General features: G+C 31.2%; 1 protein-coding gene across 1 annotated transcript in view; it reads left to right on the forward strand.

Annotated features, from left to right (window-relative positions):
- Positions 1 to 13553, forward strand: part of LOC114329245 (uncharacterized) — a 499354-nt gene that overhangs the window by 472794 nt on the left and 13007 nt on the right. The window contains exon 5 of the mRNA XM_050650123.1: positions 215 to 515. Coding sequence (XP_050506080.1) covers positions 215 to 515 — 301 coding nt within the window. The remainder of the gene's footprint in view (positions 1 to 214; positions 516 to 13553) is intronic.

The following is a 13553-nucleotide window of genomic DNA, read 5'->3' on the forward strand; positions in this document are numbered from 1 at the left end:
ATTGACTGGCGTATTTGTCTTTATAATTATTATTTTTATGACTTGATACGTATATACCATCATATTTCTATATGGATTAAGTACATCAGAATTAGCAAACGAAAGAATAATTACAGATTATTTGCTAAACTGTGATCATGTAAATACCATTACTATCTCCATCTGCACGAATCTGGAGCGAAATTAAATCCTGATAATGGCTTTTCGTTTGCAGATGCACTCTAGACGATTTCGCAACGATGTTGAGTTCGAAGATATCTACGACGCATCCGACAATGGCGTCGACGTCCAAATCGAGAAGTCAATCTTCCGTTTCGACGCTTTGCCGGGCCTAGAAACCACTCAGTCAACATTTTCCGTGAAAACACGTCCCGATCTATTCGACAAAGGCAAACTAAGGCTGCGCTGTTTGGCGACCTTGTTTACCCTTTACGAGGCTTCCAGAGAGGCGGAAATACAGGAGGATGCTCCTAAACTGGCGCTTGTCATGGTACACAAAGATCAAAGAAGTAAAGGTGAGTACGGTCACGTTTATATTTAAGTTTTGACTTTAAATTAAACATCTAATCGTATATATATATATATATATATATATATATATATATATATATATATATATATATATATATATATATATATATATATATATATGGCAATCGAATAACTAATGGGCAATAGAATAAAATGAAAAAAAAATAATTTAAACCACATTAGACTTTTAAAGGGTGTTTTAATTTGATATTTTATTTATTTATTTTTTTTATATGACAAATTCGCAGCGATCCGAAAGCTATTAGCGACATTTGTGTAACATGTTGTGTAACTATTAATAGTAGGGGAGGAAAGTATGCTAAATTTGCAGTTACTCGAGCGTATGGGTTGTGATTATTAGGTCCTAAAACCAAAAAAAGTTAAGTACAGTTTTCCATTTTAGTGGGGACTTTACCATTTTTTAATTTAATTTTCCATTTCCAAAAAATCGTTTTTTCCGATTATAGCGCCATCTATCCATAGTTCGAAAACAGTCTCGAATAAAAGTTGCTTATTTTTACGTAAAGAATCCAAATATATAATAAAAATTTGGGGCTCCTATTTAAGATTTTAAAGTAACCCCCACTCTACCTCCGTGAGGAGTCGTGTTTTGTACCATTCGATAGAATTTTCAAAAATATTGAATAAGTGTGTTTTGCAGTTTTTCGATCTGATGTTCATTTCGCGAAATATCGCGGGGTTCGTATTTAAAATTTTAAATTTGTCCCCCACCTCTCTACGTGGGGGTCGTGTTTGGTATCATTCGATAGATTTTTAAAAAATATTGAACACGTATTAATTAGTTTTTCGACACGATGTTCATTTCGCGTAATATTCGCTTTTATTTTGTGAAATTTTTGACTCGCCCATTTGCTTACGCCCCGCTCAAATCGTCAGATTTATTACATATAATATGAATTGTTTTCCATGTATTTAACTTACTTTATCTTAATCTGACAATTTGGAGTTTTTCTAAGGATAGATTTTTTTCGGACCCCATTAACGAACTCCTTTGTGTATATGCATATATTATATCCTCTTACTATTCTCTAATTTCATCTATTTATACGGGTCTTCATCTAGTTTCCAACCAACACTAAACAACATTCATTTCATTAACATCAACAATACCCTCTGCTGATTCAATCACACATTTGCACTTATCTATCTTATCTTCCTGCCTATCATCCTCATCTTTTTGGTAGATTGTGGTGGTCGGTCTCCTGTGGCCCTCAGTCTCTCATTTCAATCATCAATCTCAATCACTCTGCTGTCTGATTTACTTATTCCACAACTTAATTGTATTTAATTACTTTTCATCAAACTAATCTTTAACTTTTTAGTATTTTAGAAATTTTTTTTTGAAACAACAACTTTTACTCAACACCCTCTTTCTTTGTTTTCTCCATAAAGTTAATAACTTAGAAAATCATACCTAACTTTTCATTGTCCTAGATATACACATATTATAAGGACAGAATAACTATTCTAAACCTTTTATAACAACTATTATTCCTAATCAGTGTCGAGTAACCCTTACATACCCCATATACTTTACTATAGTACGAATTTCAGTTACATTAATTCATCCTCCATACTAATATTAAAATATCAGTCATACGGAGCCCCTGCCTCATAGTTCTACCACTAGTCATACCTTTTTTGACTTTTCATTTCATTCTGTCAGGTACATCAATCATCTTTGTGCTGGATGTCAGGTGACTACATACTTATAAGAATAATTACTTCAACCTAGACATTGCCCTCATCATGTTTAATAGTTTAAAAAATCTACTTATTTTCTTTCCGCTAAATGCATTTGAGCATATGGGCAAAATATTCTTTTTCGACTATTAAAACAAAATAATATTTTAAATTTATCGCATGTATGGTTGGTTGCCTATCTTTAGTAATACACTCATATGAACCCTGTTGAAAATTCGTTTTTAAATAACTTTAGTTTCACTCCGTATATTGTTCTTGTTAGCTTAATGTGGAATACTTGTAAACCTAGCACACGATGTTGGTTGTTATTATTGAATTTTACCACAAATAAATTTTATAAATTTTTGGCTAGTGTACCAAACTACATATCAGTTCACACAACTTCATGTTACATGTTACACTGTCTGTCTCTACTGTCATTAGTCAGAAACGCTTTCACACCTGTCACCTGTAATCAGTGGGCTTTCACCGTTCTCTTTGTGAAGACAGAGAAATCAACTCAACCACCCACCCATGCTTGTGGTATAAATAGTCATAATATGGTGCCTTGAGGTACACCTTTTAAATTTCACCCATCGCCAGGGTTTAATAAATATTATTCCAATATAAGACTTTTGGTCGGCATTTTAAGGGTTTTAACCTTTGTATTTTTGGTAGCTTAGTATGTAGAGCTTGTAAGTCATTCTTTAAAAAAAAAATTTTACTCTTGTCTTTACTAATTATGGTTATACTTATTTTAGGCTTAGAACATTGATGATGTTCTCTTTAGAGCGAAAACTATCTGTATTTTAATGTAGCCCTTTATTGAGGTTTTCAAACTAATATACCTTTTACTCAGAAGATCTTTTTCTTCAATTTTTTTTTAAAATATGGAGATATGACCAAAAATATCAAACAAAATTCCAGCGAAATAAAACTTGTCTCTTAAAAAACCTTTAAACTAATATAAAACATAAATGTTGTTACAAGATAACTATTTCTTAATCTTAGCAAGGCACTTCAACTTTGGTTCTGACACACATAACATAATTGAACTCGATGTTCTAAACAATTTTTCCCAGTAAACTGGCAATATTTCTTTGCGATGTATTGGGTTCTGTTTGTTATTTTTTATTATCATCGAAACTTTATGTTGTTCTGAAGCTATTTTCTTGTGGCATTTTTACAATTTTAACTATTTAGAATGGGAAATAAGCCACAATATTATTAAAAAATGATTTTTATTAACGTTTCGACGCCCAAATCGGGTGCCGTTGTCAAAATACAAAATACTATTAATATAAACAAAAATGTTGTTGCTTAGTAAAAAAATTCTTCTAATAATTTATTTAATTTGACTCATTTATATCGGCAATTCAGATACATATGATACATTTTAAAGTAGAAGACTTTAAAATGATATTGCCAATATTTATGAGTTGCGTTCCTGGGACGACTTTACTGAAAGATAGTTCATTCGATTACATGAAATCAACCCCAACTCAAGAATATCCGTCACAAAAAATCATAGCATGTGATCTGTCTTTAAAAAGACAACCACATGCAACGGTGACATTAAAATTCTCGCGTTAGAGATCTCATAGTAAATCACGAGGGAAAACCAGGAAAAACCTCGTGATACTATCCCGACATCGTAAGTATTTGGTCTTACATTTAATTTACTCTCAAAATTAATACCAAATTCTGACTTTACTATAATTTTGTTTAAATTATAAATAATATCAATAATACATGGGTATATAAGTAATACTAAAATATAAAATATGTACTAACTCGACTATTGACTTACTAATTGTGGTATTTTCTTTCTATTGACTTCCTCTTTCAGTATGGGTATCCACATCCTACTGCATTCCACCGAGGAATTTGCGACACAATTGGTTTCGTTTAGCATAATTAGAGCCGCTTCTTTGATTTTTCTCTTTTTATTATCTGTTTCTTTCAGGACTATACTTGAATCTCTCCACTGAACTCTATGTTCATTATCCCATGCGTGTTGACATATTTGAGATCTATCAAATTCTCTATTTTTAATATAAGATTGATGTTCACTTATTCTAACGTTTAATGGTCTTGATGTTTCACCTATATAAAACTGTTCGCATTCACAAGGTATTTTATAAATACAATTCTTTGTCCTTTCTTGTTCATTGTTAGGTTTAGTTTTAGATAGAATAGATCTCAATGTGTTGGTTGTTTTGAATGTTGTTGAAATGTTGAATTTATTTCCTATTGTTTTAAGTTTCTCGGATAGTCCTTTTATGTATGGTATTGATATTTTCCTCGTATTATTTCTTGTGAATGTTGTAGGATCCCGTTCTATGTTGTTCTGTTCTATTCGATCCAATCTTGACAATTCCTTATTTATAAACGATAAAGGATAATCATTTTTTAATAAAACAGATGTTAAGAATTGTTTTTCTTCTAAAAAGGAATTTTCGTTAGAACAAGTAATTTTGGCTCTATCATATAAGGATTTTATGATTCCCTTTTTAACGTTGATGTTGTGATTTGATTTGTAATTGAGATATCTGTTGGTATGTGTTGGTTTTCTATACACTTGAGTCTCATATCCAGTATCCTTCTTTAAGACTAAAACATCGAGGAAAGGCAGGGTGTTATTATGTTCCTTTTCCATTGTAAATTTTATTGTCTCTTCTTGATCGTTTATAATATTCAGGAATGTATCCAACAATTCTGATCTATGAGGCCATATTGAAAACACATCATCTACATATCTCCACCATACAGTGGGTTTTAAATTTTGTTTAGAAATGATATTAGTTTCGAAATCCTCCATAAATATATTAGCCAATAATGGAGATAAAGAGGAGCCCATTGCTAGACCAAAATTTTGTTTATAAAATTCATTATTTAGTTGAAAATAGGTATTATTAGTACATAATGTCAATAACTCCATTATAGCTGATATATTTAGTTTTGTAAACTTGAATTGGAAAAGACAAATCAAATTGAACAGAACATCAGTAAAGAGGAAATTAAAGCTTTAAAAACTTTAAAAAATGATGACTCCATAACGATCCTACCAGCGGATAAAGGAAATGCAACTGTAATAATGGATAAAATACAATACGAGGACAAAATTACAGATCTAATTACAAATGGACCTTATACCAAATTAACGAAGGATCCAACGAAAACACTGGAAAACAAAATCTATAGAACTTTATTCAAATTTAAAAATGATCTAACATACTATCAAAGAAAATTAATTACACCTCATTACAGTAAGTCACCACATTTTTATGGAGTACCGAAAATTCATAAAGCGAACATACCACTTAGACCCATTTGTAGTACCATCAGTTCTCCTTGTAGTGAACTATCAAAATTTTTATTAAACATTATAAAACCATTTGCTAATAATGATGACACATTTATAAACAATACAAAACATTTTGTAAACAAATTATCAACTATTGAGTTTAATCCAAATAATATTTTAGTAAGTTTTGACATAAACAGTTTATTTACAAATATGCCATTAGATAAAACTTTAAACATAATCAAAACGAAATTAGAGAATGATGATACATTGACAACTAGGACAAAACTAAATATATCAGCTATAATGGAGTTATTGACATTATGTACTAATAATACCTATTTTCAACTAAATAATGAATTTTATAAACAAAATTTTGGTCTAGCAATGGGCTCCTCTTTATCTCCATTATTGGCTAATATATTTATGGAGGATTTCGAAACTAATATCATTTCTAAACAAAATTTAAAACCCACTGTATGGTGGAGATATGTAGATGATGTGTTTTCAATATGGCCTCATAGATCAGAATTGTTGGATACATTCCTGAATATTATAAACGATCAAGAAGAGACAATAAAATTTACAATGGAAAAGGAATATAATAACACCCTGCCTTTTCCTCGATGTTTTAGTCTTAAAGAAGGATACTGGATATGAGACTCAAGTGTATAGAAAACCAACACATACCAACAGATATCTCAATTACAAATCAAATCACAACATCAACGTTAAAAAGGGAATCATAAAATCCTTATATGATAGAGCCAAAATTACTTGTTCTAACGAAAATTCCTTTTTAGAAGAACAACAATTCTTAACATCTGTTTTATTAAAAAATGATTATCCTTTATCGTTTATAAATAAGGAATTGTCAAGATTGGATCAAATGGAACAGAACAACATAGAACGGGATCCTACAACATTCACAAGAAATAATACGAGGAAAATATCAATACCATACATAAAAGGACTATCCGAGAAACTTAAAACAATAGGAAATAAATTCAACATTTCAACAACATTCAAAACAACCAACACATTGAGATCTATTCTATCTAAAACTAAACCTAACAATGAACAAGAAAGGACAAAGAATTGTATTTATAAAATACCTTGTGAATGCGAACAGTTTTATATAGGTGAAACATCAAGACCATTAAACGTTAGAATAAGTGAACATCAATCTTATATTAAAAATAGAGAATTTGATAGATCTCAAATATGTCAACACGCATGGGATAATGAACATAGAGTTCAGTGGAGAGATTCAAGTATAGTCCTGAAAGAAACAGATAGTAAAAAGAGAAAAATCAAAGAAGCGGCTCTAATTATGCTAAACGAAACCAATTGTGTCGCAAATTCCTCGGTGGAATGCAGTAGGATGTGGATACCCATACTGAAAGAGGAAGTCAATAGAAAGAAAATACCACAATTAGTAAGTCAATAGTCGAGTTAATACATATTTTATATTTTAGTATTACTTATATACCCATGTATTATTGATATTATTTATAATTTAAACAAAATTATAGTAAAGTCAGAATTTGGTATTAATTTTGAGAGTAAATTAAATGTAAGACCAAATACTTACGATGTCGGGATAGTATCACGAGGTTTTTCCTGGTTTTCCCTCGTGATTTTCTATGAGATCTCTAACGCGAGAATTTTAATGTCACCGTTGCATGTGGTTGTCTTTTTAAAGACAGATCACATGCTATGATTTTTTGTGACGGATATTCTTGAGTTGGGGTTGATTTCATGTAATCGAATGAACTATCTTTCAGTAAAGTCGTCCCAGGAACGCAACTCATAAATATTGGCAATATCATTTTAAAGTCTTCTACTTTAAAATGTATCATATGTATCTGAATTGCCGATATAAATGAGTCAAATTAAATAAATTATTAGAAGAATTTTTTTACTAAGCAACAACTTTTTCGTTTATATTAATAGTATTTTGTATTTTGACAACGGCACCCGATTTGGGCGTCGAAACGTTAATAAAAATCATTTTTTAATAATATTGTGGCTTATTTCCCATTCTAAATAGTTAAAACATCGAAACTTTGTTCGTTATCAGTGTCAGACTGATGTTCAGGAACATAATCATCGTCTTCATCTGATGAGTCTCCAAAATCATCTTCGATGGTCTCAGGTTCATCTTCATTCGCCCACAGGTTTTTAGCTTCCCACTATAATTCTTTTGTTGTCAGTGGACACTAATATTTTCTCTTAGAATCTGCCATACTAGCAAATAACAAAAAATCACCTCAACATTTTAACACCCTTTAGTGCACACTGGGGTCCGAATTACCCACAGCTCCACTAAAAGCATCACAGCAAATTATACAACAAACTTACGCGGCGCAGCGACTGTCTATCAACGTAGTCGGCTCTTAACCGAATTTGCGTGCAAGGGATTGCCAAAAGACGCAGACATGTCGTGCAAGTTACATTGAACGATTCGTGCGCCTGGGTTTTTCAGACCCCAGTGTGCAGTTCCAGGGTTTGATCTTCAGATACGTTATGAAGCTTGTTTGCAACGCCATGGTGCACATTTTGAACACATGTATTATAAAAACTAATTCATAGATCATTTGTTATATTCTATATTTTTTATATTTTTTTTACTGTTTATTTTGGCTGATACTGTATTATTTAAGACTGTTTATCAAGAAGTGCTGTATATTTCGCGAAGTTTCGCATTGTGTAGTTTCGCTATCTGAGAAGAGGTAGAAGTGATAGGCCCACCGTGTCCAAGTCCTAGACATGTAATAAAAATTTATGATCTTCTCTTTTAACAGTGAACTTCCTCAAAAATATGTCACTTTTGATGTTTCTCAATACTTTACTTTACTAAATACGTGGCGTTACAAACCTTCTGGGTTTTATACGATTTGACAAAATGTCTTCATCGACGCCACCAAAATCGAGGTGGTCCACATGGTCTTCCCATAGCAGCTTTACTCTTCTTTCGTCAGAATGTCCTATGATGTTTCCTGCCTCCGTTCTTCTTTATCTTGAGCAATCTTCATCTAGTTCTCGACGACGCTGTCGGAGTCGAGATGGTTCACAAAGGTGTCCTGTCGATTGAAGTCTTCTTGACTTTATTTCTTTTATTGTGTGAGCGTTTGGACATAGTTCTTCAAGTTCTTGCACGGTCATGCATTGGTCGAAATATCTTCCTTAATATTTTTCTTTCCCAAACACGTAGTTACTCTTCGTTTGCATTTGCTATCGTCCACGTTTCGCTACCATACATCACTAAGGATCAATTGATTGTTTTATAGTGTTTATCTAATAATATGTCTTCTTAGTTGTTTCGATTGTTTAAGGTTTTGAAGAGCATAAAGGCATCTGTTGTCGGCTGGTTTTCTTTTGTTTATTTCTTGCGATCCGTTATTATCTTCAGTTATGGTTTTTCCAAGATACTTAAATTCGCTGACGCGCTCAAAGTTAAAGTCGTCGATGGTGATGTTAGTAGCTGGTCTATAGTTTCGATTATTGCTTTACGTATATTTAATTTTTGTTTTCATTGATTAGGAGCCTCATCTTCTCTGATTCCTTCTTGAACCTGACGAAAGCCTCGTTTATCCTTAGTCTGATGTTTTTTATTAGTTCGATTTTCGATTCTTGTACTTCTGATTATGTGTTCTAGAATTAAGTTGCAGAGTTATGGCGAAAGTGCATCTCGCTATTTTAGGCCACTATTTATTTCAAATGTCTCCAAGTATTTCTGTCCAACTATCACATTCGTATCAAATTGACTAGTTTGAATCCATATCGAACCACACAGTTTTCTTCTCCTTGACCCACATTAGCGTTTAAATCTCCCATTATAATACGTATGCCATGTTTTTAGTTATTAGGTTTAATTGTTATGTTTTTTATAGAAGGGCCTGTGGTGTCTTCATCGTTGTCTTAAATGGGTGCATATATTTGCCTTGTACTCATTTTAACTTTAAGATCAGCAATTATCTTAAATTAACAAATCTAAGATTAACAATGTTACAAATAGCTTTTTGAGAGTTCTTATTCACTATAATTCCTGCCAGTGATTGAAGTTGTTGTTCCCGAAAGAATATATTGTTAAATCTCTGGTGTTACATTTTTCTTATTTAGACTATTGTATATCGCTAAGTCCCAGTATGTTAATCTTCATTTTACACATGTCCGACACAGCGTTATCCATTTTTACATTATTTTTTTTATTAGTTACCTTTCAAATACAGATATAGTAACGTCTATCTCTCCAATTAAATAAAAATCATTTATTCCCATATCAGTCGAATTAAATAAAAATGAAAAAGTGTTTCCGATTTGCTATTTATAAATATTGCTAGTAGCGCACTAATTGCTGAAAATCATTAGAGTGTAAAATTGGATTTGATAAAAATTATTGTCCGTTTGAGAATAATATAATTTTACCGTATGTATATCCATACGCGTCAGCGAATAAATAGAAAAATCCGCTGTATCCATTAAAGCGTTTTTACACGTTATTTTTATAACAAAGTTGTAGGTATGTATAAAAAGCTAGAAATGGTAAGTTCACAAATTCTTATATAAATATACATAGGTAAAATTAAAACATATTGTTAGATTTATAGAATGCACAACTTTATTTTGTACATATTTTTGTTTCTAAAAATAAAAAATAATCTTTCCAATTAAGTAATAGTTATTTATGAATCCTTGTTGAGCTGCCCCCCTCCCTTGTAAAAAACAAGCTTTCATATTCCGCAAATTAAAAATTTTCAGCTCGTTCGACTGAGCAGGAATTTAGTATTTTATTGGGGGGATCGAGTTAGCCCCCCACTACTTAAAAATAGGAATATTGAATCGATTTTGGCGGCAGAATTACGAGCTATTTATGAGCTCTTGAAATGATATAGTTTCGATTTTTGAGCTCATCCCCTTCACCCCCAAACAATCCTTTAATTGATTTAACTTAAAAGAAAAATGCTTAAAAAATTTAAAATGTATCGGCTCGCGGATATAATTCTTACAGCTAATATATTCTAAGAATAAACTCTTAAATCTCGCGCATTTCGATTATTGAGCTAAAACCCATTCGCAAGAAAATCACCCCGTCTTCCCGGCTTAAGAGAGAGTTGTACATAAAATTAATTAAATTAATTATTTGGCGACTACATATTGTTTAATAATTTATAAGCTCCCAAAATATGAGCATTTAGATCATTAAATTGCAATTTCTTTTGTATAGTGCAGTTGCCGAAGGTAAAAATCAACTATTACTTTTAATTTCGGAGAACCTTCACCGATTTTCACGAAAATTGATGAGTGGTTAGAGGATACCCCATGAAACACAGGTGACATGGTGCTTGCTACCTTACGCCCTTAACCTGAAGGTGGATCCCGCCCCTTCTCGGGGGTGAAAATTATTTTATCAAAAATAACTCCACAAATCGATAGAAGGACAAATTATAAGCAGAATTTGTTATATAAAGTTATTAAAATAAATCAATACTTTTTGAGTTGCTAAAGATCAGAGATTTTAATTTTTCTTGAAGAAAAGCATGTTTTAAAGCGGTTTTTCGTAAATCACTTAAAAATTGTAAGTTTTTACAAAAAAGTTATCTTACCAAAATTAAAGCTTTAATAAACCTTTTATTATTAATTCAAAGCGAGTTATAGGTAACTAAATGTTATTTTTTTGGCAAGTACTTAAATCTAATTATTCGTGCCTAATTAACACAGTACCTACATTCTTTCACGGTTTTTGCTCTAAATTTTAAAGAACCGCTTGGATTGACATGAAATTCGGCGTACGTATAGCTTACATGTCAAAGAAAAAAGTGATATTGTACCGATGCGTGCTTTTGCCCTGGGGGTGACTTTCACCCCCTATTGGGGGTGAAAAAATATATGTCCAAAATAAGTCCGGAAATGGGTAAACTGACTAATTTTAAGTAACTCTTGTTCTATAGAGCTTTTTCGCCAAGTCAACACTTTTCGTGTTATTTGCGAGTGAATATGTTCATTTTTCAACAAAATAACCACATTTTTAGACGGTTTTTCACAAATAACTCAAAAAGTAAGTATTTTGTCGAATAAAACGTTTTTAACAAAATATATAGCCTATAAAAAAGTAAAAAAATGCTGTACGCGTTAGGTCTCTGGATCTCGTAGAACCATAGTTATAGCCCATGAAAAATAGATTCATATTCACCAAATTTCAAATAGAATATTTCGACGTGAAATATCCAAAAAATTAAGCACTTTTTGGGGAAAACCCATTATGACTTTTTTAAAGTGTTTAAAAAAAGCTTTATTTCTTTTTTTACAAAAAGTTTCTAGCATTAAATTTAAGCAAGTTACGCTGAAAATAAAGTTGGTCTCTTTTGTTTTGGCAAAAAAAAATCGAGAAGACCACCCCCTAATTAGCAACTTAAATGAAATTAATCGTTACCGCTCCACAAATTATTTTACTTTTGTTGTGTTTATATGATCTGTAAGTTTCATCGATTCAAAGTGCTTATTTTTGAAAAAATTTGGTTTCAAAGTAAAATTTTTAAAAATTTTAATTTTGAAAAATATGCCTTTTTTTCAAAATAACTTAAAAATTGTTAGAGATACCAAAAATCTCTAAAAACAAAAAAAGTCAGAATTGCCTTTCTGAATATCATGTATTTTTTTGGTTTTCTGTTAGACAAAAATTGATTAAGATTTGGTGTTTCTAAATTTGCATATATTCGTGATCAGTGACTCTTTCAACCCCTTTTAACTACAGCCCTTTCAATAATAAGGACTTTGAACCGATGAAACTTACAGATCATATAAACAATACATACACGAGTCAAGAAACTTGTGAAGTCGTAACTATTCAGTGCATTTAAGATATTAATTAGGGGTTGATTTTCTCGATTTTTTTACCAAAACAAAAAGGGACTAACTCTATTTTGAACGTAACTTGTTTACTATTGATGCTAGGAATTTTTTTTATAAAACAAAAATGAAATTTTTTTTATAAAACAAAAATGAAATTTTTTTTAACACTTAATAATTTGTAATGAGTTTTCCCCGAAATGTGCTTCATTTTTGGTTATTTCACGTTAAAGTATTCCATTTGTAATTTGACGAATATGAACCTAACTTTCATTAGCTATAACTCTGCTTCTACTAGGTATAGAGAAGTGATATATACACCATTTTTTTAAAATTTTTTACAGGCTATATTTTTGCTAAGAATGTTTTTTCGACGAAATGCTTACTATTTGAGTTATTTGCGAAAAACCGTCCAAAGGCGTTGTTATTTTGTTGAAAAAATGAACATATTCACTGCCAAATAACTCGAAAAGTATGGACTTAGTGAAAAAACTCTATAGAATAAAAGTTACTTAAAATTAGTCAGTTTATCCATTTCCTGACTTACTTTGGACGAATATTTTTTCACCCCCAAGAGGGGGTGAAAACCACCCCCAGGGCAAAAGCACATATCGGCACAATATCACTTTTTTTCTTTGTCTTGTTAGCTATGTGTATGCCAAATTTCATGTCAATCCAACGGTTCTTTAAAATTTAGAGGTTTTGCAATATTTTACCGCTAAAGAACGGACTAACAGGAAAACGATGCATTTTACTCTGAAATACCTATTAAATGAGCACCGAAAGAAATTGATGTTATCAAAATTAAGCAAGTGAACATGAAAATAATAGGACCCTTTCGAATTTTTTAGTAAAAAGCGAAAAATAAAACGAACGCCATTTCCACAAAAATTAATATCTTTATTAATTCCTATAAGACATTCTTTACTTTAGCAAAAGTAATGACTTCAAATATTTTGACCGATTTAGAATGCATATTCTTAAAAAATATAGGTATATTATGATTTAAAAAAATCAAAATTTTTCAAACTTTCCTAGATTAGTTGCTTTTGATAATATGTAACTCCAACAATAGTCGATACCCGTAAAAAATGATAGATAACGAAATTTGAGTTTTTTTATTAACGAAGGTTTTACTTGTCTTTTAATTTCTGTATGA

This window comes from Diabrotica virgifera, chromosome 5 (assembly GCF_917563875.1).
Source record: "Diabrotica virgifera virgifera chromosome 5, PGI_DIABVI_V3a".
Classification (NCBI taxonomy): domain Eukaryota; kingdom Metazoa; phylum Arthropoda; class Insecta; order Coleoptera; family Chrysomelidae; genus Diabrotica; species Diabrotica virgifera.